At 46.1% G+C, this 26,502-nt stretch overlaps 1 protein-coding gene across 2 annotated transcripts in view; it reads left to right on the top strand.

The window, feature by feature from the left end:
- TIAM2 (TIAM Rac1 associated GEF 2) overlaps positions 1 to 26,502 on the top strand; it is a 1,049,207-nt gene that overhangs the window by 920,249 nt on the left and 102,456 nt on the right. For both annotated transcript variants that reach the window (XM_063917712.1, XM_063917711.1), the window contains 3 exons: positions 12,077 to 12,202; positions 25,458 to 25,566; positions 25,651 to 25,830. In XM_063917712.1, the coding sequence (XP_063773782.1) occupies positions 12,077 to 12,202; positions 25,458 to 25,566; positions 25,651 to 25,830 (415 nt within the window). The remainder of the gene's footprint in view (positions 1 to 12,076; positions 12,203 to 25,457; positions 25,567 to 25,650; positions 25,831 to 26,502) is intronic.

Genomic DNA, 26,502 nt, shown 5'->3' with positions numbered 1-26,502 from the left:
CATGGTCCTCAGTGTACACGTTCATAAGGTTCTATGCCTTCGATACTTCCGCCTCCCAGGATGCTTCCTTTGGACGCCGGGTTCTTATACCCACTACAGTGCGTCCCCTCCCATGAGGAACTGCTTTAAGACATCCCCAATGTTATCCCTGTGGAATCCCAGTGTACCCTGCGGCAGAAAAAGAGAATTATGGTAAGAACTTACCTTTGTTAAATCTCTTTCTGCGAGGTACACTGGATTCCACAGGGCGCCCACCCTGACGCACTTAGCTTCTTTGGGTTTGTATGGCATTAGCCGTTGGTATCTTCTCCTGTTGTGAGAATGTAGTGTATGTGGGTACTAACTGTTGACATCTCTCTTACCTGCTACTGCATTGGACTGGTAAACAAAACTGAGCTCCAGTGCCTGGAGGCAGGGATATAGAGGAGGTGGCGCTATGCATCCTGGGAACAGTCAAAGCTTTTAGCCTGTTGGTGCCTCGGATCAAGATCCAACTCTTCACCCCGATGTTATCCCTGTGGAATCCAGTGTACCTCGCAGAAAGAGATTTAACAAAGGTACGTTCTTACCATAAATCTCCTTCTTATATATATATATATATTTATAAACGAGAAAGTTCTGCACTCTCATCAATGTTCCCAAGGGTGGGTGCTCCCAACAGACGAAATGTCCGCAAATGTAGACGAGGATTCCACGTGGTGGAGGGTGCACTCTCACTGTATACAAAGTCCAAACATTTCTTCAAGACAATGGGGTATATGCAATAGCGGGCGAATTCGCGGCAATTATCGCCGTTTTTTCAATTCGACCAAATTCGCCAGGTGAATTCCGGAAGGTGGCTTCCGGAATTCACCATATGCAATGAAAAACGGATTCGCCAGAGTCGCGGGCGAAAATCGGCCGATTTGGCGGATTTTGCCGCGATTTTAAAAAACGGGAAAAAACGGGGAAAAACCCGAAAAAAAATGGCGTGGGGTCCCCCCTCCAAAGCATAACCAGCCTCGGGCTCATCGAGCTGGTCCTGGTTCTAAAAATGCAGGGGAAAAATCGGCCAGGGATCCCCCGTATTTTTAAAACCAGCACCGGGCTCTGCGCCTGATGCTGGTGCCAAAAATACGGGGGACAAAAAGAGTAGGGGTCCCCCGTATTTTTAACACCAGCATCGGGCTCCACTAGCTGGACAGATAATGCCACAGCCGGGGGTCACTTTTATGCCGTGCCCTGCGGCCGTGGCATCAAAAATCCAACTAGTCACCCCTGGCCGGGGTACCCTGGGGGAGAGGGGACCCCTTCAATCAAGGGGTCCCCCCCCCCAGCCACCCAAGGGCCAGGGGTGAAGCCCGAGGCTGTCCCCCCCCATCCAATGGGCTGCGGATGGGGGGGCTGATAGCCTTTGTGATAAAAAAAAAGATATTGTTTTTTCCAGTAGTACTACAAGTCCCAGCAAGCCTCCCCCGCAAGCTGGTACTTGGAGAACCACAAGTACCAGCATGCGGGAGAAAAACGGGCCCGCTGGTACCTGTAGTACTACTGGAAAAAAAATACCAAAATAAAAACAGGACACACACACCTTGATAGTAAAACTTTATTTCATACGCCGACACACACATACTTACCTGTGTTGACACGCCGACTGCAACGATCTCCGACGATCCGAGGGTACCTGTCAAAAAATTATACTCACCTTCCAGCGTCCAGAGGTCCAGGTCCAGAGGTAAATCCACGTACTTTGTAAAAAAACAAACCGAACACGATCCACCGGACTAATGAAAGGGGTCCAATGTTTTCACATTAGACTCCTTTCCCCGAATGCCGGGACATCACGTGACTCCTGTCACTGATGTCCCTTCAGCCAATCAGGAAGCGCTACTGCCGTGGCGCTCACCTGATTGGCTGGACGCCGTCTGTACTCTGACAGCGCCTCGCAAAGCCGCTCCATTACTTTCAATGGTGGGAACTTTGCGGCTAGCGGTGGGGTCACCCGCCGGTCAGCCGCTGACCGGCGGGTGACCTCACCGCTAGCCGCTAAGTTCCCACCATTGAATATAATGGAGGGAGCTGTGCGATGCGCTGTCACAGCGATCAGCCAATCAGGTGAGCGCAACGAAGTTGCGCTTCCTGATTGGCTTAGAGACCTGTCAGTGACAGCTGTCACTGACAGTTCTCATTCGTGGAAAGGTGTCCCATGTGTCAGCATGGGACCCCTTTCAGTCCGTTCTGGAGCGGGTATTTGCGTTTTCTTTTTTTGCCAAGTACGTGGATTTATCTCTGGACCATGGCTGAGGTGAGTATATTGAACTTTGCTTTTCAGGTATCCGTGGATTCTACATGGAGAAGAGGACCGATGTCGGCGTGTGAACATAGGTAAGTATGTGTGTGTCGGTAGTGTGAAATAAAGTTTTACTGTCGACGGTGTGTGTGTCCTGTTTTTATTTGGGTATTTTTTTCCCAGTAGTACTACAGGTACCAGCGGGCCCGCTTTTCTCCCGCATGCTGGTACTTGTGGTTCTCCAAGTACCAGCTTGCGGGGGAGGCTTGCTGGGACTTGTAGTACTAATGGAAAAAACAATATCTTTTTTTTATCACAAAGGCTATCAGCCCCCCCATCCGCAGCCCATTGGATGGGGGGGGGACAGCCTCGGGCTTCACCCCTGGCCCTTGGGTGGCTGGGGGGGGGGACCCCTTGATTGAAGGGGTCCCCACTCCCCCAGGGTACCCCGGCCAGGGGTGACTAGTTGGATATTTGATGCCACGGCCGCAGGGCACGGCATAAAAGTGACCCCCGGCTGTGGCATTATCTGTCCAGCTAGTGGAGCCCGATGCTGGTGTTAAAAATACGGGGGACCCCTACTCTTTTTGTCCCCCGTATTTTTGGCACCAGCACCAGGCGCAGAGCCCGGTGCTGGTTTTAAAAATACGGGGGATCCCCTGTCAATTTTTTCCCCGCATTTTTAGAACCAGGACCAGCTCAATGAGCCCGAGGCTGGTTATGCTTTGGAGGGGGGACCCCACGCCATTTTTTTTTCTGATTTTACCGTTCCAGCAATAAAAAAAAATAAAAATAAAAATAATATTTTAAAAAATATATAAATAATATTTGTGCCTCCCCCAAAAAAAAAAAAAAATACCTAATCCCTTCTAATATAAATAGATCTGCTATTCCCAAAAAAAAAAACACCAAAAAAAACATGTTTAAAATTTTTTTATTTGTTTTCACCCTCCAAAGTGTGGCGGATTGAAAATGACGAATTTGCTGTCTAAAAGCACTGCTGTCGAATTTCCAAACTTGAATTGAATATGCTTTGGTCGAATTGCAGCACTTGTATCATTGCAGAAAAGTCGAATTTGCAAAAAGTCGAATTTCAAAAAGTCGAATTTTGAAAGTCCGTTTTTTGGTCGGAAAGCACTGCATTGCATAGGCGAATTTTTTTTTTTGGTCGAAAATGACCCGAAATTCGCCAATTTCGGGAATTCGACCACAATTGCATATACCCCAATGTTTTATTGTAGCCTTATAAGTTTTGACGTTTCGATCCAAAGCAAGGATCTTTTTCAAGAAAGGCCATACATAAATCATCAAATCCAATCTTGGTATAGCAATTCATAATAGTTAGAAGTATATCTAGAAAAAAATAGAACAAAACATGACTGAGCCTCCCAGGTCCCAATATATAACAATAATCGTGACAATGCTTATTTCAAAAATAATACTGCTAGTACATAAAATTAGACAAAAGAAACCCATATATCAGAACAGGTGGCTAAGGGGTACGTGTTCGGGAAGATGTACAATAACACCCTGTGCATACCACTATTCCTAAGTGTACATGCAAAGCCCATTTATCCTCACCTCTATGAGTGAACGGTCTACTTTACCGTTCACTCATATGAAACCGCCTATGCTGGCATATAGGCGAGGCCCGAACTTGAAACAAATGTTGATGAGACCCACCATGTATCCAGAAGCAAAGTTAACTCATACACAATTGTATACACTGAAACCAGGGTGTTTCTCTTGTGGCAACTGCACGACATGCAGATCGATGATGGTGGGACCGACGTTTAATCACCCCCATACCGGGACCACAATTAAGATCTGATTTCTTTTACACTGCAGAATGGACCATGTCATCTATATACTGAAATGTCCATGTGGGCTTCTTTATGTGGGGTTGACCATGCAGAATTTTAGAGACCGGATGGCTAACCACCGGTCCTCTATACACACTGCATTAAATAGTGGAACATCTGATAAACTCGTCGCACGCCACTTCTTAGAAGCCAAGCATCAAGTGGCTAGTTTAAAGTGCAAGCTCATCAACTGGGTTCCACCATTGTCCACAGGAGGGGATCGAGTGAGGCAGCTTAAACAAAGGGAATGTTATTGAATTAATGAACTGGACACCATATCCCCTAGGAGGCTCAATTAACATAATCCATTAGGAGTTTGCCTACGAGTTTCCCATTACTCTAGCCATCATCCATGAACATTACGTCTGCAGCATCAATGGAATCTATTCCTTTGACGTATTATATGAAGATTGATGTCTGTATATAATATGTAGATGTGGATTGCTTACTATATAGGTTTGTTTAACTATATGGTTTGTTTTTTAATTGTAATTGTCTATTGTATGTCCTTGTTTGTGTTTGGTTTTTGTATTGATATTGCTGCTGCTACCTCCTGGGTCCCCTATAACAATTTTTGATCTTTTTACATATTTTTCAATGTTTGATATTTTTTTGGAACCATATATCATTTTTGGTTGATGGATGGCTCATTTATGTTATTATTTGAGGAATGATCTGATTATCCGATCTTCCAATATAAAACCCCCATCTATTACACATTACTTATCCTTCTCCATCCCTGAATAGTGCCAGCAGCTTGCGTTCCACCGCTTTGGCCGCTGGAACGCATGGGACTTCCGACTTCCGGGCCCCGGTGTGTGGAGCGCGGTCAGGCCCCCGCTGCCTACAGTGTGATGATCATGAGTGTAGATGCACTCATTGACTGTGGTATATGATTTTGCATATATAACTTTTTTTTCATCCATAACAGTGGCTGCAGCATGCGTTCCACCGGCTTTCGCCACTGGAACACATGGGACTTCCGGTTTCCGGCGCGTGGAGCGCTGCTTGTCTCCACTGCAGGCGGCATGGTGACTATGAGTGTAGACACACTCATTGAAGGTGTCTCACCTAGTCCCCTGAGCGAGTGGCGAACGGGGTTTTACGGGTAGTGAAGGCTTTGATGACAATTTTGGCGATGATTGGCGCTGACCCCATCCACCCGAGGTACTTCCGGGTCATGGGGTATATAAACCTCCTGCATAGTTTAAGCATGTGTATGCAGCCCTGGCATATGCGGTGTTCCATGTGAATCTGTGAGTAATTACCTTGGGTCCGTCACATTGTTGAATATTGATGATTGAGTAGTTTACTGATTTGGATTTATTTTTTGTAGTTATGGATCTTGTGTGGGAGAACGCTTAGCCCAGGTGCTGCCCCATGTGCACCTTTTTTGGACCTATAGGTATTTATTGGATACTGATTATGATCCATGATGCATACACCAATGTTTAGATATGCATTGTTAAATCAGAGATGTTTTGTGATTACAGCAGCTGTCTGCTTTTATAATTGAGACCTTGTAACTATGGACCTTACGTGGGAGAACGCTTAGCCCAGGCGCTGCCCCATGTGCATCTTTTTGGACCTATAGGTATTTATTGGATACTGATTATAACTTTTGGTGTATATATCAATGTCCAGATATACACTGTTAATATAGAAATATTTTTTGATTACAGCAGCTGTCTGTGTAATTGAGACTATGCAGATACCATCTTGCACATGGTGCTTAATTGTTTAAGCACACAGCACTATTTGAATGTGCTGATAGAGGCGAGGATGTATGGGCTTTGCATGTACACTTAGGAATAGTGGTATGCACAGGGTGTTATTGTACATCTTCCCGAACACGTACCCCTTAGCCACCTGTTCTGATATATGGGTTTCTTTTGTCTAATTTCTCTGACGTCCTAGTGGATGCTGGGACTCCGTAAGGACCATGGGGAATAGCGGCTCCGCAGGAGACAGGGCACAAAATAAAAGCTTAAGGATCAGGTGGTGTGCACTGGCTCCTCCCCCTATGACCCTCCTCCAAGCCTCAGTTAGATTTTTGTGCCCGGCCGAGAAGGGTGCAATCTAGGTGGCTCTCCTGAGCTGCTTAGAATAAAAGTTTAGTTAGGTTTTTTTTATTTTCAGTGAGTCCTGCTGGCAACAGGCTCACTGCATCGTGGGACTAAGGGGAGAAGAAACGGACTCACCTGAGTGCAGAGTGGATCGGGTTTCTTAGGCTACTGGACACTAGCTCCAGAGGGACGATCACAGGTTCAGCCTGGATGGGTCACCGGAGCCGCGCCGCCGTCCCCCTTACAGAGCCAGAAGAGACGAAGAGGTCCGGTGAAATCGGCGGCAGAAGACATCCTGTCTTCAGACTAAGGTAGCGCACAGCACCGCAGCTGTGCGCCATTGCTCTCAGCACACTTCACACTCCGGTCACTGAGGGTGCAGGGCGCTGGGGGGGGAGCGCCCTGAGACGCAATATAACAGAATACCTTAGGTGGCAAAACAGAATACATCACATATAGCTCCTGGGCTATATGGATGTATTTTAATCCCCTGCCATTTTACACAAAAAAGCGGGAGATAAGGACGTCGTGAAGGGGCGGAGCCTATCTCCTCAGCACACAAGCGCCATTTTCCCTCACAGCTCCGCTGGAAGGACGGCTCCCTGACTCTCCCCTGCAGTCCTGCTTCAGAATCAGGGTAAAAAAGAGAAGGGGGGGCACGTTTGGCAGCAAATAAATATATTAACAGCAGCTATAAGGGAGTAACACTTATATAAGGTTATCCCTATATATATATATAGCGCTGGGTGTGTGCTGGCAGACTCTCCCTCTGTCTCTCCAAAGGGCTAAGTGGGGTCCTGTCCTCTATCAGAGCATTCCCGGTGTGTGTGCTGTGTGTCGGTACGCGTGTGTCGACATGTATGAGGAGGAAAATGATGTGGAGGCGGAGCAGTTGCCTGTGTTGGTGATGTCACCCCCTAGGGAGTCGACACCTGACTGGATGATTGTATTTAAACAATTAAGTGATAATGTCAGCAATTTACAAAAAACTGTTGACGACATGAGACAGCCGGCAAATCAATTAGTGCCTGTCCAGGCGTCTCAAACACTGTCAGGGGCGCTAAAACGCCCGTTACCTCAGTGGGTCGACACAGACCCTGACACAGATACTGAGTCTAGTGTCGACGGTGACGAGACAAACGTAATGTCCAGTAGGGCCACACGTTACATGATCACGGCAATGAAAGAGGCATTGAACCTTTCTGACACTACAAGTACCACAAAGAAGGGTATTATGTGGGGTGAGAAAAAACTACCAATATTTTTTCCTGAGTCAGAGGAAATAAATGAGGTGTGTGAAAAAGCGTGGGTTTCCTCCGATAAAAAACAGCTAATTTCTAAAAAATTATTAGCATTATATCCTTTCCCGCCAGAGGTTAGGGCGCGTTGGGAAACACCCCCTAGGGTAGATAAGGCGCTCACACGTTTATCAAAACAAGTAGCGTTACCGTCTCCTGATACGGCTACCCTCAAAGAACCAGCTGATAGAAGGCTGGAAAATATCCTAAAAAGTATATACACACATACTGGTGTTATACTGCGACCAGCAATCGCCTCAGCCTGGATGTGCAGTGCTGGAGTCGCATGGTCGGATTCCCTGACCGAGAATATTGATACCCTGGATAGGGACAATATTTTGTTAACTATAGAACATTTAAAGGATGCATTACTATATATGCGTGATGCACAGAGGGATATTTGCACCCTGGCATCAAGAGTAAGTGCTATGTCCATCTCTGCCAGAAGAGCGTTATGGACGCGACAGTGGTCAGGGGATGCGGATTCCAAACGGCACATGGAAGTATTGCCGTATAAAGGGGAGGAGTTATTTGGGGCTGGTCTATCGGACCTGGTGGCCACGGCAACGGCTGGAAAATCCACCTTTTTACCCCAGGTCACTCCACATCAGCAGAAAAAGACACCGTCTTTTCAAACTCAGTCCTTTCGTTCCCATAAGTACAAGCGAGCAAAAGGCCACTCCTTTCTGCCCCGGGGCAGAGGAAGAGGAAAAAGACTGCACCATGCAGCCGCTTCCCAGGAGCAGAAGCCCTCCCCTGCTTCTGCCAAGTCTTCAGCATGACGCTGGGGCTTTACAAGCAGACTCAGATATGGTGGGGGCCCGTCTCAAGAATTTCAACGCGCAGTGGGCTCACTCGCAAGTGGATCCCTGGATTCTACAGGTAGTATCGCAGGGGTACAAACTGGAATTCGAGACGTTTCCCCCTCATCGGTTCCTGAAGTCTGCTTTACCAAAGTCTCCCTCCGACAGGGAGGCAGTTTTGGAAGCCATTCACAAGCTGTATTCCCAGCAGGTGATAATCAAGGTACCCCTCCTGCAACAGGGAAAGGGGTATTATTCCACGCTGTTTGTGGTACCGAAGCCGGACGGCTCGGTGAGACCAATTTTAAATCTGAAATCCTTGAACACTTACATAAAAAGGTTCAAATTCAAGATGGAGTCACTCAGAGCAGTGATAGCGAACCTGGAAGAAGGGGACTATATGGTGTCTCTGGACATCAAAGATGCTTATCTCCACGTCCCAATATACCCTTCTCACCAAGGGTACCTCAGGTTTGTAGTACAAAACTGTCATTATCAGTTTCAGACGCTGCCGTTTGGATTGTCCACGGCACCTCGGGTCTTTACCAAGGTAATGGCCGAAATGATGATTCTTCTACGAAGAAAAGGCATTTTAATTATCCCTTACTTGGACGATCTCCTGATAAGGGCAAGATCCAGGGAACAGTTAGAAGTCGGAGTAGCACTATCTCAGGTAGTGTTACGTCAGCACGGGTGGATTCTAAATATTCCAAAATCGCAGCTGATTCCAACGACACGTCTACTGTTCCTAGGAATGATTTTGGACACAGTCCAGAAGAAGGTGTTTCTCCCGGAGGAGAAGGCCAGGGAGTTATCCGAGCTAGTCAGGAACCTCCTAAAACCAGGACAGGTCTCAGTGCATCAGTGCACGAGGGTCCTGGGAAAAATGGTGGCTTCTTACGAAGCGATTCCATTCGGAAGATTCCATGCAAGAACGTTTCAGTGGGATCTACTGGACAAATGGTCCGGATCGCATCTGCAGATGCATCAGCGGATAACCCTGTCGCCAAGGACAAGGGTGTCTCTCCTGTGGTGGCTGCAGAGTGCTCATCTACTAGAGGGCCGCAGATTTGGCATTCAGGATTGGATCCTGGTAACCACGGATGCCAGCCTGAGAGGCTGGTGAGCAGTCACACAGGGAAGGAATTTCCAGGGCTTGTGGTCAAGCATGGAAACATCTCTTCATATAAACATTCTGGAACTAAGGGCCATTTACAATGCCCTAAGTCAAGCAAAACCTCTGCTTCAGGGTCAGGCGGTGTTGATCCAATCGGACAACATCACGTCAGTCGCCCACGTAAACAGACAGGGCGGCACGAGAAGCAGGAGGGCAATGGCAGAAGCTGCAAGGATTCTTCGCTGGGCGGAAAATCATGTGATAGCACTGTCAGCAGTGTTCATTCCGGGAGTGGACAACTGGGAAGCAGACTTCCTCAGCAGACACGACCTTCACCCGGGAGAGTGGGGACTTCACCCAGAAGTGTTCCACCTGATTGTAAACCGTTGGGAAAAACCAAAGGTGGACATGATGGCGTCACGTCTAAACAAAAAACTGGACAGATATTGCGCCAGGTCAAGGGACCCTCAGGCATTAGCAGTGGACGCTCTGGTAACGCCGTGGGTGTACCAGTCAGTGTATGTGTTCCCTCCTCTGCCTCTCATACCAAAAGTACTGAGAATCATAAGAAGGAGAGGAGTAAGAACTATACTCGTGGTTCCGGATTGGCCAAGAAGGACTTGGTACCCGGAACTTCAAGAGATGCTCACGGACGAACCGTGGCCTCTACCTCTAAGAAAGGACCTGCTACTGCAGGGGCCTTGTCTGTTCCAAGACTTACCGCGGCTGCGTTTGACGGCATGGCGGTTGAACGCCGGATCCTGAGGGAAAAAGGCATTCCAGAAGAAGTCATCCCTACTCTGGTCAAAGCCAGGAAGGACGTAACCGCAAAACATTATCACCGCATTTGGCGTAAATATGTTGCGTGGTGTGAGGCCAAGAAGGCCCCTACAGAGGAATTTCAACTGGGTCGTTTCCTTCATTTCCTGCAAACAGGACTGTCTATGGGCCTAAAATTGGGGTCCATTAAGGTTCAAATTTCGGCCCTGTCGATTTTCTTCCAGAAAGAACTGGCTTCAGTACCTGAAGTTCAGACTTTTGTAAAAGGGGTGCTGCACATACAGCCTCCTTTTGTGCCTCCAGTGGCACCTTGGGATCTCAATGTTGTGTTGAGTTTTCTAAAGTCACATTGGTTTGAACCACTTTCCACTGTGGACTTAAAATATCTCACATGGAAGGTGTCGATGCTGTTAGCCTTGGCTTCAGCCAGGCGTGTGTCAGAATTGGCGGCTTTATCATATAAAAGCCCTTACTTAATTTTTCATTCTGACAGGGCGGAATTGAGGACTCGTCCTCAATTTCTACCTAAGGTGGTTTCTGCATTTCACATGAACCAACCTATTGTGGTACCTGCGGCTACCAGGGACTTAGAGGACTCTAAGTTGCTTGACGTTGTCAGGGCCTTGAAAATATATGTTTCCAGGACGGCTGGAGTCAGAAAATCTGACTCGCTGTTTATCCTGTATGCACCCAACAAGCTGGGTGCTCCTGCTTCAAAGCAGACGATTGCTCGTTGGATTTGTAGTAAAATTCAGCTTGCACATTCTGTGGCAGGATTGCCACAACCAAAATCAGTAAAAGCCCATTCCACAAGGAAAGTGGGCTCATCTTGGGCGGCTGCCCGAGGGGTCTCGGCTTTACAACTTTGCCGAGCAGCTACTTGGTCAGGGGCAAACACGTTTGCTAAATTCTACAAATTTGATACCCTGGCTGAGGAGGACCTGGAGTTCTCTCATTCGGTGCTGCAGAGTCATCCGCACTCTCCCGCCCGTTTGGGAGCTTTGGTATAATCCCCATGGTCCTTACGGAGTCCCAGCATCCACTAGGACGTCAGAGAAAATAAGATTTTACTTACCGATAAATCTATTTCTCGTAGTCCGTAGTGGATGCTGGGCGCCCATCCCTAGTGCGGATTGTCTGCAATACTTGTATATAGTTATTGTTACAAAAATTCGGGTTATTATTGTTGTGAGCCATCTTTTCAGAGGCTCCTTTGCGTTTATCATACTGTTAACTGGGTTCAGATCACGAGTTGTACGGTGTGATTGGTGTGGCTGGTATGAGTCTTACCCGGGATTCAATATCCTTCCTTATTATGTACGCTCGTCCGGGCACAGTATCCTAACTGAGGCTTGGAGGAGGGTCATAGGGGGAGGAGCCAGTGCACACCACCTGATCCTTAAGCTTTTATTTTGTGCCCTGTCTCCTGCGGAGCCGCTATTCCCCATGGTCCTTACGGAGTCCCAGCATCCACTACGGACTACGAGAAATAGATTTATCGGTAAGTAAAATCTTATTTTTATGTACTAGCAGTATTATTTTTGAAATAAGCATTGTCGCCATTATTGTTCTATATTAGGACCTGGGAGGCTCAGTCATGTTTTGTTCTATTTTTTTCTAGATATACTTTTAACTATTATGAATTGCTATACCAAGATTGGATTTGATGATTTATGTATGGCCTTTCTTGAAAAAGATCCTTGCTTTGGATCGAAACGTCGAAACTTATAAGGCTACAATAAAACATTGTCTTGAAGAAATGTTTAGACTTTGTATACAGTGAGAGTGCACCCTCCACCACGTGGAATCCTCGTCTATATATATATATATATATATATATATATATATATAAAAAAAATAATAATTTATATTGTATTTTAGATGGATTCTTTGTTTGGCAGTCTGCCTGAAATGCTTGATTTCCAGAAGGTATTCCTACAAACTCTGGAAGATGGCATTTCAAGTTCTACTGACTTTAACATACTTGAAACACCTTCGCAATTCCGGGTGAGTTTTCTACTGACTGTCATTATTCAGAGCAGCAGAATAATGTGGATGACATATTCTGTCACTGCTAATGTACATGTTATGCATGCCCTAGCTACTGTATACTGGGTACCTTCCTAATATAAAAATAAAAAATTCATTAACTTAAGCAAAACTATAACCAATCTAATAAAAAGTACGGTAGGATGTTACTCTCCAAGCCAGCACAACTACACTCTTTTGTACTTTCTAGAATACACAGATGTTTCTTGTTTATTGTGAGTATGCAAACTGCATTAGTGTAGCATCATGCAAACTGAAAGCACTTTGACCATCCTATACTGTCAACAAATGTCTCAACATTTAGTCTGACCATTAATACAATCATTGTTTAATATTAACTATTTGGTTTTATATATACTGTAAGATTACATTTCAATTACAGTACACGTTACAATCATCTTCTTTGAACATGATCTGATTATTGTTCCAAAGAACTTATCATTTGTCTTTTGTTGCATAGGGGCAGATTTATTAAGCATGGTGTAGTGATAAAGTGAAAGGTGATAACGTACCAGCCAGTCAGGTCCTGTCATTTTTCAAACCCAGCTTGTAACATGGAAGTTAGGAGCTGATTGGTTGGTGCGTTATCACCTTCCACTTTATCACTTCACCAAGCTTACTAAATTGCATATTAAACATATTTCACCATTCCCAATCATATTATCTAATTAGACAGCTTTATCTGATTATGTTTAATCTATTGTCACATCTGTTTAACATGCTTTACAAATTGATAAAAAAACTGGACTCAACAGAGTGTAAACTACTTTGATCTCTTTGTATACACTTATGTCTTATCCTAAAGGAACAACATAGAAGTTTTATTTCATTTTGCATGTTTTGCATTTGTTATATGTATGGTTTATACCATAGTTTTCTAAACTCTGCCGTTACGGTACAAGTTTTAAGGCTATGCATGCTTCAGTCTAGATTGTTATTCAAAGTGATTGAGGTACTAATTAAATCAACTGTGCTCAAGCATGGATGTCTTTTATACCTGGACTGTAATGGCAGAGTCTGTGAAACCTCTCATTTTATACTTTTTTTTTTTTAAATGCAGTTTTGTTTTTTCTATACTAAAGTACTTTTAATAACTGTATTTTATAATAATAACTTTAATGCATAATATTTCATTGGAAGTCAGGGGAGCCAACTTTTAAAAAGTGTCAAATTATACTTACGATAATTCCATTTCTTTGAAGTACTTCATGGCAGCCATACAATGGGTTAACGACCTATTCTCCTAGCATAGACAGGAGGTTCTTTTCTTCTAGTACCTGCCCACTTTGGCTATATGAGTATGCCTCTCCCCCTTTCCCCTGTCTTTTTGAGTGTCTACGATATACCTAGAAGAAAAAACACTCCCCACAGGGTGTTTAATTCATGGGCTGCCATGAAGTACTTCAAAGAAATGGAATTATCATAAGTATAATTTGCCGTTTTCTTTTACTTACTTCATGGCAGCCATACAATGGGATATACCAAAGCCTAATTACGGGAGGGAACCACACCAAACAAATAATTGATGCTTAATATTTAATCAGCTTAAGGCCTGCTGCAAGACCTGGTTACCAAAGTGAGCTTTAACCATATCCAAAGCGTAATGCCTAGAGAAAGTATGAATAGAGGACCACGTAGCCGCTGCACATATGTCTTCAACCGCCACCTGTGCATTCCTAGCCCACGAGACAGACACTGCCCTAGTCGAGTGTGCCTGTTAGGGTCTCCTGCTCTGTGCTGCCACGTCGTCATGGCAACCGGGAGACAAGTGCTAGCGGAGTAACCTGAGCGTAGCTGATACTCCGGTTCGGGTCTTTTGCTGTGCAGTGGTTACAGGCTCTGTGCACGGCAGGGGATCCGGTGCTGGTTTTTGTGCTCACAGTCTGTGAGGTCTGAGTGGGGCGTGGACAGCACCTGCTATATAAACCCTCTTCTCAGGTTAGGCAGATGCTGCTGAATCTTTGTTGGTTAGTCAGTTCCTGAAAGCTAGCTAGTACTGTGTAAACTTTGTATTTGTTTGTTGCTTACTGCAAATAGGCCTTGGGATTTGGTATTACACTCTGCCAATCCAGACCTAGCAGTAAGACTGGAGTCAGTCGTTTAACCTGCTGGGGTTCTTTTGCTACTCTGTGAACCTAGCAGGTTTGCGGCTGTATTCTCAGACTTGCCTGCCAAAATCCTCTCTCACTGTGCAAGGTGTTCAGGTGTCAGTTTAGTGGCAGTAAGCTGAACCAGTGCACTGCAAGTGAGGACTAGGATTGTGGAGACTCTCCTTGTGTCTATTATTCCATCTCTGACCAAGGAGTTTACTGCCACACCCGTTGGTAACCCTTTAGGGTTTTGCTGTTGCCCTTAGCAACAGCATTTCGGGTTCTCTACGTATTAAATCACTATATCTCGCTTCTTTCCATCTGAGCATTCCTAATACTAGGGAGACACCCAGTTTCTTAGCCTTTGGGCTTCTCTGTTCACTTTGTGTTTATTTTGTTACCCTATCACCTTCTGTGTATGTAATGTCATATTCCCCAGTCTGTCTGTGAGTTCATTTGTTTTGCATCCCTCACCGTTCAGACACCAGTACATTCCTGCTGGCACTGGTGTGCATAACATATTCAGCAGCCTAATACTCCTGTTGAAATTTTGTGGGAATATGGAGCATACCCCTCAAAATACTTTGCAACAGGTGGTCGATCAGGTGCAGGTCCTGACTCGACAATTTAATGATTTGTCCATTAAAATGCACACCTCGCAGGCCGCTGGCGGAGCTCCCGCAGCAGCAGTACCTTCAGGGGTTAAGGAGCCGAAAGTAAATCTCCCGGATCGTTTTTCTGGAGATCGCTCGCAGTTCTTTTGTTTCAAGGAGAGCTGCAAGCTATATTTCCAGCTTAGGCCTCAGTCTTCTGGGTCGGAGATTCAGCGGGTGGGCATAGTGATTTCCTTGCTACAAGGAGACCCACAGGTCTGGGCATATGGGTTGCAGCCTGACTGTCCGTCGCTTAAAAGTGTTGATGCTTTTTTTACGGCACTGGGCATGTTGTATGATGACCCTGACAAGACGGCCTCAGCCGAGGCTCAGATTTCGATCCTTAAGCAAGGGCGAAGGCCAGTTGAGGTTTATTGTACGGAGTTTCGGAGGTTGGCCCATGATACCCAGTGGAATGACCCAGCCCTGAGACACCAGTACCGAAGAGGTCTTTCTAACCAGTTAAAAGACCAACTGGTACAATATCCCTTGCCTGATAGCTTGGATCAGCTCATGCAGTTATCCATTCGGGTGAATAGACGGCTGAGAGAGCGCAGGCTTGAAAGGGAGACCCGAGGTTTCCTTCTTTCCCAAGGGAACCTCAGACTCTGAGGAATTTTCCGAGGAGCCTATGCAGATTGGGGCTACCCGCCTCTCCTCGCATGAGAAGACGCGGAGGAGACAGCAGGGGTTATGTTTGTACTGTGGGAATAAAGGTCATGTGGTAGTATCATGCCCAGAAAAGCCAGAAAACTTCATGGCCTGAGGGTGATGGGAAATATCCTGTCAGGTCAGAAGTCGGAATTTCCCAAGAAGACTTTTATCATTCCGGTGACCTTGAAGATCCTCGGTCAAACTGTCAAGACTGAGGCCTTTGTGGACAGTGGAGCCGACGGGGTTTTTATGGACCGCCAATTCGCCCTGAAACACTCTGTTCCCTTAGTACCCTTGGCATCGGAAATTGAGATTTGTGGGTTAAACGGGGAACCATTATCCCAGGGTAAAATTACCTCTTGCACTAGCCAGATTTCTTTGTTTATTGGAGCCACACACTCTGAAAAATTGTCCTTTTATGTGACTGTCTGTACTTTTGCCCCATTGGTGTTGGGGTTACCCTGGTTAAGGGCCCACAATCCTCAATTTGACTGGGTCTCTGGGGAGATTCTTAGTTGGGGTACTGATTGTTTCAGGAGTTGCTTGAGCCTTCCAGTCAGGCTTTCGCAGCTAAGTTTGCCAGGATGTTATGCAGATTTTGCGGACGTGTTCTCCAAAAGAGTTGCAGAGGTACTACCTCCCCATCGCCCCTATGACTGTGCCATTGATTTGTTGCCGAATGCTAAGCTTCCCAAGAGCAGGTTGTACTCCCTGTCACGTCCTGAGACTCAGGCTATGGCAGAGTACATTCAGGAGAACTTGGCTAAGGGATTTATCAGACCTTCACAGTCTCCAGTTGGGTCGGGGTTCTTCTTCGTGGGTAAAAAGGACGGTTCGTTGCGACCCTGCATCGACTTCAGGGAATTGAACCGTATCACGATTAAAAACTCATACCCACTGCCTCTCATTTCGGTCTTGTTTGACCAGCTTCGTACTGCCACCATTTTTTCTAAGATTGAACATCGGAAGCATGTACGCTTAGTCCTCCAGAAACTCAGAGACCACCGGCTTGGGGCGAAGCTGGAGAAGTGCGAATTTGAAGTTCAGCAAATCGCATTTCTAGGATATATTATCTCCCCAGAAGGTTTCCAAATGGAGGTTTCCAAGGTACAGGCAGTCCTGGATTGGGTGCAGCCCACTAGTTTGAAGGCGCTTCAGCGTTTTCTGTGCTTCGCAAATTTTTATAGACGATTTATCGCTGGATTTTCGTCTATAGTGGCGCCATTGGTGGCACTCACTAAGAAAGGGGCGGATGTTGCTCACTGGTCTTGTGAGGCCAAAGCGGCTTTTGCCCGTCTCAAAAGGGCATTTGTCTCGGCCAAGGTGCTGCGACACCCAGATCCAGAGCGTCCTTTTGTGGTGGAGGTGGATGCCTCTGAGATGGGTATTGGGGCAGTGCTCTCTCAGATGGGGGTGTCTGATAATCGCCTTCATCCCTGTGCTTACTTTTCCCGTAAATTTTCGCCTGCCGAGATGAATTATGACGTGGGTAACCGGGAATTGTTGGCTATTAAGGATGCACTCGAGGAGTGGAGACACTGGCTTGAGGGGGCTAAGTTTGTGGTCTCAATTCTCACCGACCATAAGAATTTGACATATTTAGAGTCAGCGAAGTGCCTCAATGCTAGGCAGGCACGATGGGCTTTGTTTTTTGCTCGCTTTAATTTTTTGATAACATATCGCCCTGGGTCAAAAAACATCAAGGCTGATGCGCTCTCGCAGAGTTTTGCTCCAATCCAGGAGACCACCGAGGAGCCATTGCCCATTGTGTCCCCATCATGTATTAAAGTGGGCATTACCCAGGACCTCTTGTCATTAGTCCTTAGAGCACAGGAGCAGGCTCCTCCAGACCTTCCGGTAGGTCTTTTGTTTGTGCCTCCTAGGTTAAGACAGCGAGTGTTCCTGGAATTCCATGCCAAGAAGTCGGCAGGTCACCCGGGTATTGCCAGAACTCGGGAGTTGCTATCTAGGGCGGTGTGGTGGCCCTCGGTGGCTAGGGATGTGGATCAGTGGGTTCGGGCATGTGACATCTGTGCCCGAAATAAGACTCCTAGAGGGGTTCCTGTTGGCCCATTACATCCACTCTCTATTCCATCTAAGCCATGGACCCACATTTCAATGGATTTTGTGGTGGACTTGCCCAAATCCTCGGGGATGACAGCCATCTGGGTTGTCGTTGACAGGTTTTCGAAGATGGTGCACTTCGTTCCATTGGTTGGGCTGCCATCGGCCAGACACCTGTCTGAATTATTTATGCTGCATGTTGTGCGCCTCCACGGGTTGCCACTTGATGTGGTCTCTCACCGCGGATCCCAGTTTGTGGCCAAATTCTGGAGGGCATTTTGTTCCGATCTCCAGATTTCTGTCAGCTTGTCGTCAGGCTACCATCCGCAGTCTAATGGGCAGACTGAAAGGGTGAACCAGTCCTTGGAGCAGTTCCTCAGGTGTTATGTCTCCAAGTGTCAGACTGACTGGGTGGCTCATCTGTCCATGGCGGAGTTTGCCTATAACAACGCGGCTCACTCTGCTACAGGGATCTCTCCCTTCCTTTGTGTGTATGGGCATCATCCTAAGGCCAATTCTTTTGACCTCCTGGACTCCACGCCTGGTGGTTCCTCTGTGGTTTCGGTCCTTAGAGGTATTTGGAGGAAAGTGAAGAAAGCCCTTGTGTCTGTGTCATTAGTGACCAAAAGGGTTTTTGATAAGCGGAAAAGACCCTGCCGCTTCAAATTAGGAGACTTCGTCTGGTTGTCTACCAAGAATTTGAAGTTGAGACAGCCATCTCATAAGTTAGGCCCCCGGTTCATCGGTCCTTATAAGATCACTAGGGTTATCAATCCGGTGGCATTTCAGTTAGATCTACCCCGTTCTTTGGGTATCAATAAAACATTTAATTGTTCCCTTTTAAAACTGGCGATTAGTAATCCTTCTTCCAGTGGAAGACCTTCCCCTCTTCTGATACGTGGCCAGAGGGAGTTTGTTGTTGAAAGGATTCTTGACTCCAAGATGGTTCGGGCTCGGCTGTCATTTTTGGTGCACTGGAAGGGGTATGGCCCGGAGGAGCGGTCGTGGGTGCGCAGTTGTGATCTTCATGCCCCCAGACTGTTACGCTCTTTCTTCTCGCAGTTCCCCGATAAACCCGGTGGTAGGGGTTCTTTGACCCCTCGTCAGAGGGGGGGTACTGTTAGGGTCTCCTGCTCTGTGCTGCCACGTCGTCATGGCAACCGGGAGACAAGTGCTAGCGGAGTAACCTGAGCGTAGCTGATACTCCGGTTCGGGTCTTTTGCTGTGCAGTGGTTACAGGCTCTGTGCACGGCAGGGGATCCGGTGCTGGTTTTTGTGCTCACAGTCTGTGAGGTCTGAGTGGGGCGTGGACAGCACCTGCTATATAAACCCTCTTCTCAGGTTAGGCAGATGCTGCTGAATCTTTGTTGGTTAGTTAGTTCCTGAAATCTAGCTAGTACTGTGTAAACTTTGTATTTGTTTGTTGCTTACTGCAAATAGGCCTTGGGATTTGGTATTACACTCTGCCAATCCAGACCTAGCAGTAAGACTGGAGTCAGTCATTTAACCTGCTGGGGTTCTTTTGCTACTCTGTGAACCTAGCAGGTTTGCGGCTGTATTCTCAGACTTGCCTGCCAAAATCCTTTCTCACTGTGCAAGGTGTTCAGGTGTCAGTTTAGTGGCAGTAAGCTGAACCAGTGCACTGCAAGTGAGGACTAGGATTGTGGAGACTCTCCTTGTGTCTATTATTCCATCTCTGACCAAGGAGTTTACTGCCACACCCGTTGGTAACCCTTTAGGGTTTTGCTGTTGCCCTTAGCAACAGCATTTCGGGTTCTCTACGTATTAAATCACTATATCTCGCTTCTTTCCATCTGAGCATTCCTAATACTAGGGAGTCACCCAGTTTCTTAGCCTTTGGGCTTCTCTGTTCACTTTGTGTTTATTTTGTTACCCTATCACCTTCTGTGTATGTAATGTCATATTCCCCAGTCTGTCTGTGAGTTCATTTGTTTTGCATCCCTCACCGTTCAGACACCAGTACATTCCTGCTGGCACTGGTGTGCATAACAGTGCCTTGATATTATCTGGAACTTCACGGCCATCCTCTTGGTATACAAGCGTGATTAGCTCTCTAATCCATCTTGCAATTGTTTGCTTTGTTGGCATACACCATTTCCTTGATCCAACAGGTACTAGAAACAAACTCTTCTCTTTTCTGAAAGCTTTAACTCTGTCCAAATAAATGGTTAATGCTCTAACAAGATCTAACGTATGTAATCTATTTTCCTCCTCATTCTTCGGTTGAGGGAAAAAAGCTGGCAATATGATCTCTTGATTAATATGAAAAGCTGACACAACATTTTGCAAAAAGATGGGTTTGTCCTTAGAACAACCTTGTCAGACAATATTTTTAAATATGGCTCTTCCGCGCACAACGCTTGCAATTCTCCAACTCTCCTTGCTGAAGTAATAGCTGCAAGGAAGACAACCTTCCAAGTGAGGAACTTCATACTGATTTCTTGTAATGGCTCGAACAGATGTTCCATCAAAGCATTCAAAATTAAATTGAGGTCCCAGGGCGTCACTATCGATCTAACTCTTGGCCTTATCCTTTTTACGGCGTGACAGAATTTTTTAATTAACTCATCCTGAAATAATTTAACGCTTAGAGCCGATATTTGCACTTTTAGAGTTGAAACCGCCAAACCTTTGACAAAGCCGTCATGAAGAAACTGCAGAACTTGAGCCGTTTCCGCCTTTAATACATCAAATTTATCCTTCGACCAGACGATAAAAGTTCTCCATATTCTATAATAAGCGTCCGAAGAAACTTTCTTCCTAGCCTTTAGTAGTAGCTGAATCACTGATTTGGACAGACCTTTGTTCCTTAGTAAACTCCGCTCAATTTCCAAGCCGTAAGTTGAAGACTGTACAGGTTTGGGTACTCTGGGGGACCCTGATACAATAGCCTCTGTACTACCGGTAGTCTCCACATCTTCCCCACTGACATCCTCTGTACTGTTGGAAACCAAGCCCTTCTTGGCCAATAAGGAATCGCCACAATCACGTCCACTATCTCTTCTCAGATCCTCTTCAAGGTTGTGGCTATTAGAGGAAAGGGGGTAAATATATACCCCAGCTTGAACTCCCACGCTAGAGATAGAGTATCTACTCCTTTTGATGTTGGAAGGTAATACCTTGACAAGAAACAAGGCAGTTTTGTGTTGAGATTGGTAGCCATGAGATCTATGGGGGTCATTCCGAGTTGATCGTAGCTGTGCTAAATTTAGCACAGCTATGATCGTTAACTCAGACATGCGGCACAGGGCTAGTCCGCTCCGCATGTCAGTGCCGACCCCCCCCCCCCCCTTCCCCCGCACAAATACAAAAGCATCGCACAGAGGCGCTGCCTTTGTATTTGAGGAGTAACTCCCAGCCAGCACAGCTCCTGCGGCTGGCTGGGAGTTGCTCTGACACGTCACGCAGCCGCCGCAGCCTTCTTCCCAACGGTCCAACCTCGCCTGCATTGGCCAGACCGCTCCCTCTAAACGGCGGCTTAACGCTGCCTTTCAGCCCCCTCCCACCTAGCGACCGCCTCTGTCTCAGAGGCGATCACTAGGTAACAAAAGCTGCCATGCGCCGGTGCACTGTGGCGCCAGTGCATGTGCAGTTCCGACTCAATCGCTGCGCTGCGACAAACTGCAGCAAGCGATCGGGTCGGAATGACCCCCTATTAGGGGTTGCCCGAACCTGTCTACTATGCCTTTTGAGTACCTGAGTATTTAATTCCCACTCTCCGGACTAATCCTGATTTCGATTAAGATAATCTGCTAACACGTTGTCTGTGCCCGGAACATGTAGAGCCATTAAGGACTTTAAATGCTTATGTGCCCCCTGCATGATGTATGAGACCTCCAACATGATTGCTCAACTTTTTGTTCCCCCTTGGTGATTGAAATAAGCCACTACTGCCACATTCTCCTAGAAGACTCTTAGATGATTCCAAGGAAGTTGATCTTGAAACTCGCATATCGCCAACCATACCGCCCTCATTTCACGCTGGTGTGATGAAAGTTATGCTTCTTTTGGGGACCATTTTCCTTGACAACTTTTCCTTCGCAGATGAGCACCCCAACCTGTCAGACTTGCGTCCATAGTTAGGACTAAAAACTGGGGTTCCTGCAGTGACACACCTTGCTCGTAATTTTGACTGATTTTCCACCAGGATAGTGAATCTCTGGTCTCTCTTGTCAACCTTATTCGATGATGTAAGGGAGTTTGCAGTGTTCTCATTCTCCATCTTGCCCACTGCACGACCTCTATCGTGCAGTGGGCAAGATGCATTCCCAACAGACGTAACGCCAAGTGAAACAGAATTTTGTCCTGTTTCTGAACAAAGAGGACCAGCTCCCGGATTTTTGCGCGCCTGTCTTCTGATAGCATGACCACATACTGAAGTGTATCTATACGGACACCCAAAAATTTCAGAACTTGTGTTGGTTCCAACCGACTCTTGCTCCAATTCACCAACCAACCATGTATCTGTAAGGCTTGATCTAACATTTGCTGTATGCCTTCTTTCAAACTTGCAGCCAGAAGAAGATCATCGAGGTCGGCGCAAATAGCCACTCCTTTTTCCCTAAGGCAGGCTATCAGAGTTACCAGCACTTTTGTAAACACCCTCAGCGAGAATGTGAGGCCAAATGGAAGACATGTGAATTGGAAGTGTTTTCCTATACTGTGGAAGTGTTTTCCTATACTGAACCTTAGAAACTTTCTGTCTTCTTTCCTGATTGGAATATGGAAATACACATCTTTGAGATCTACTGACGCCAAAAAATCTCCTTCCCTTATTCCTAACAGGATTGATTTTAGCGTCTCCATATGAAATCTCTTTTTTCTGTATCCTTCGATTGAGATCCCTCAAATCCAGAATTGTTCTGAAGCCACCTGAGGACTTCTTTACTAGGAAAAGACGAGAATAGAATCCTCTCTTTCTCTCCAAGAATGGGACTTCCTCTACTGCCCTTGAGGAACGTAGTGATTGCAGACTTTCCTTTAAGGCAGTCAACTCTTGACTTAGAGACAGTGTTCTTGATTCTACAAATTTGTCTCTCTTTGGTATTGCCGTGAACTCGAGATGGTAACCTTCCAAGACAATATCCAGAACCCATCTGTCGCGAAAATTCTTCTCCCACTGAGCACTGAACTCTGAAATTCTGCCCCCCACAGCTGTTGATTTAAGGGGACATTCACCATCAGTGCCTCTGATTACCTCCCCTGTATCCTCTACGAAAGGATTGACGTATCATGCCTGAGCTATATCTGTCTTCATTATGACATCCAACTCTATCTTCATAAGGACGGCCTGGCCTATATGATCTTGCTTGTCTAAAGTGCTGTCTTGAAGACTAAGCTATATACCTGCCACGCTTATCCTGTGGCAATTTCACAGATTTTTGACCCGACATCCTCTGAATCATAGTTTCCAGCTTGTTTCCGAACAACAGCGACCCCTCATAAGGAAGCGTAACCAATCTATTTTTGGACTCGGTATCCGCTGCCCATGATCGTAACCACAAAGCCCTTCTGGAAATAACACCTGAGGTCATAGACTTTGTTGAAAACTCCAGAACATCAAGCAACGCTTCACAGATATACTCCACTGCTCTCTGAATAATATTTAAGTTTTTTAAAAGATTATCACTAGAAACATCATCTTGTACAACTGTCTGCATTACAGAACACCACAATCTCAAGGCTCTGGACACAGAAGCTATGGCCACACCAGACTTTAAGGAAACAGATGAAGAAATATGCAATTTTTTCAGAGCATTTTCCATTTTCTTATCCATTGAGTCCTTCAATACCGCACCATCTTCCAGGGGTATTGTAGTTCTAGTTGTCACCTCCGCCACAGGTGCATCAACTTTAGGAATGTTACACCAGGTAAGAAATTCCTCAATCACAATTGGATACATATGGATATTTTTTTTTTAAACTTCCAACTCTTTTATCTAGCTGCAGCTACTCCTTACGAATAATGTCCTTTACCACTTTGTGCACAGGAAAGGACCTCACTTTCCTTGTTCTATCCTCAAACAAGGGATCTTGCTCGCCTTCCTGAACAGTTTCTTTATATTTCATTGTTTTGTAAATATTCTTTAGCATGACGTCCACTAACTCCATATTAAATGATCTGTCATCTTCCTGAACCTCTCCAGATTCTACGCTGGAATCCTTATCCCAATCATCTGGCAACAATAAATCTGGGAAGACTTAATCAAAATCCAAACTGGATTGCGACCTAGAACGTTTAGACCCCTGCATAAACTCCTCCTTAGTTCCAAATGATTTTTTCATCCACGCCATAAGTTCAGTGAGCTGATCAGAAGCTTTCACTGGTACACTGGGTGCGGTTTCTTCAACGCAATTACTGCATATAGCATCATCATGACTTCCTGAAAATAACTGACCACATGCAGGGCATTTTCTACCCACATTATTTTTCTTGTGCATCCTCTTCCTAATTTGCTCAGACACACCGCAAGAAAATACATTTAAAAAAAAATATCTAATCACCTAACTATCTGAAAGAAAAAATGTACATAGCCAGTCCTCTATGAGGACTTACCTCGGCTGGACATTTTCACGTGATTTATGGGAAATAGGGTCATCCATGCTGCAAGCTGCGGACATGAACCCCACAATGTTATTATGTATCTGCGTTCTTACCTTTATATCAGACAGCCCCTTGACTCCAGCTGGGCAAATCACTTCCTGGATTGTCATGTGACCCATTACATCAATCATGTGAGCCCCCTGGCACTGACGCTGCTCACCTCCTTCTTTGGCTGCCGCACATACACAGACCGGTGCCACGCTGAACAGCTGCTACCTGCAAGCTGTGTTGAAACTGTGAGCTCCTGGCACTGACGCCGCTCACTTCCGCCCGGCCACTGCCGCTTGGTGACGCGCAGCTTTCCGGGACTGATCACCTCTTTCACGGAAGCTGCACTGCCACTGTGAGCCTCCGGCCCTGATGCCGCCACTTCCGCCTGGCCACTGTGAATTGGTGACATGCAGCCTTTCCGGGATCGACCACCTGATCCCTGGAAGCCGCGCTGCCACCATGAGCCTCCGGCACTGACACCGCTCACCTCCGCCTGGCCACCGCAGCCTTGAGACGCGCTGCTAATGTAAGTACCTGGCCCTGACTCTCAGTACAACCAGGTCTGTAATGGAAGAAATGCTTTAAAGGTAATTGTCAGCACAAAATAACGGCACCGCCGTACTGCAAAAAAAATAATAATAACAAACCTAACTCTGTCTATATTACCAGGAGACAGGAAAAAAAGACAGGGGAAAGGGGGAGAGGCACACTCATATAGCCAAAGTGGGCGGTTAATAGAAGAAAAGAACATCTTGTCTATGCTAGTTGAATAGGTCGTTAACCCATTGTATGGCTGCCATGAAGTAAGTAAAAGAAATTACAGAATTCCACCAAAGACTGGATAATAGCATGCCTAGGCATGTTTGGCGACCACACAAATATTGGGGTGTAATGCCCAGTATCTTACCTAGATGCTACACTATGGGGGGTATTCAATTGTTTGAAAAGTCAGTTAGGTGTCTGTTTTTTCAACCGACTTTTCAAACAATTGAATATCCCCTTATGAATGCTCAGTAAACACAGTGCAGTTGGGCACAAGTAAATTTAGTTTTGAATATAATTAAGGATTATTAAACTGACTTCAACATTTCTAATGAGAATGAAAGTATAGTTATTTATTTATTTTAATTTTTCAGAAACTGCTTTTCTCTCTTGGTGGCTCATTTCTTTACTATGCAGATCACTTCAAACTATACAGTGGATTCTGTGCAAACCATATAAAAGTGCAAAAAGTTCTAGAGAGAGGTAATTTATTGTATAATTTGTCTTTATGCACTAGTATTCCACCTGGTAGACTTGTATATCATGGGTCATCTGTTCTCTCTGCAGCAAGAACAGACCCAGCTTTTAAAGAATTTTTGGATGCCAGAAACCCAACAAAGCAGCATTCTTCTACATTGGAGTCCTACCTTATCAAACCAGTGCAGAGGGTGCTGAAATACCCCCTCCTATTAAAAGAACTGGTATCTTTAACAGACAGTGAAAGTGAAGAGCACTACCACCTGACAGGTACTTTGACTTATGTCTGTGGTATACTCAGGGACGTCGGAATAGGGGGGGCAAGGGGGCAGATCGCTCCCCCCAAAACTTGAGAGAGGCGCCATCCACCCGGATGCCTGCGCAGCCGCCAGCTTCAGCGCTGCCCGTGCTGCTGTATTAGCAGCAGTGTGTCCGGCACCGCTGCAAATACAGCAGCACGTTACCCAGCAGCAGAGCCGGCGCTAGCCGCTCAGTGTGGCTTGCGATGCACGGAGGCGCCTGCCTGGAAAGCCGCTCTCCCCGCTCCGCAGCTTGCTGCACCTGTCACACTGCTGACAGGTTATGGCAAGCTACAGCGGTGAAGGAGGGAGCACTTCACCGCGATTCCCCGGCTGGGTCTCCCTCCCCCCCCCCCCTCCACCTCAGAGGCAGACAGAGCTGTACAGCTGAGAGTGGGACTTAAGATTAAACAGTAGAGGGGGGGGGGGGGGGGTTACAGGAAGCACAGGGAGCTTGTTGTTATTCAATTACAATACCCTTTATTAAATAACACATTTCAATATCCTGCCTTAACCGGGATGCAAACCTATAACCTGTTGCATTCCAGTAAAACACCCTACTCATTGAGCTATTTGATCCTGCATAAAAACTATGAGAATTCCTACTATATGAAGACACTTGCACCTTGTAAAAAAAATAATC

The sequence above is a fragment of the Pseudophryne corroboree genome, chromosome 4 (assembly GCF_028390025.1).
Source record: "Pseudophryne corroboree isolate aPseCor3 chromosome 4, aPseCor3.hap2, whole genome shotgun sequence".
In the NCBI taxonomy this organism is placed as follows: domain Eukaryota; kingdom Metazoa; phylum Chordata; class Amphibia; order Anura; family Myobatrachidae; genus Pseudophryne; species Pseudophryne corroboree.
The sequence above is the reverse complement of the archived record's forward strand: the minus strand, read 5'-3'. Positions and strand labels throughout refer to the sequence as shown.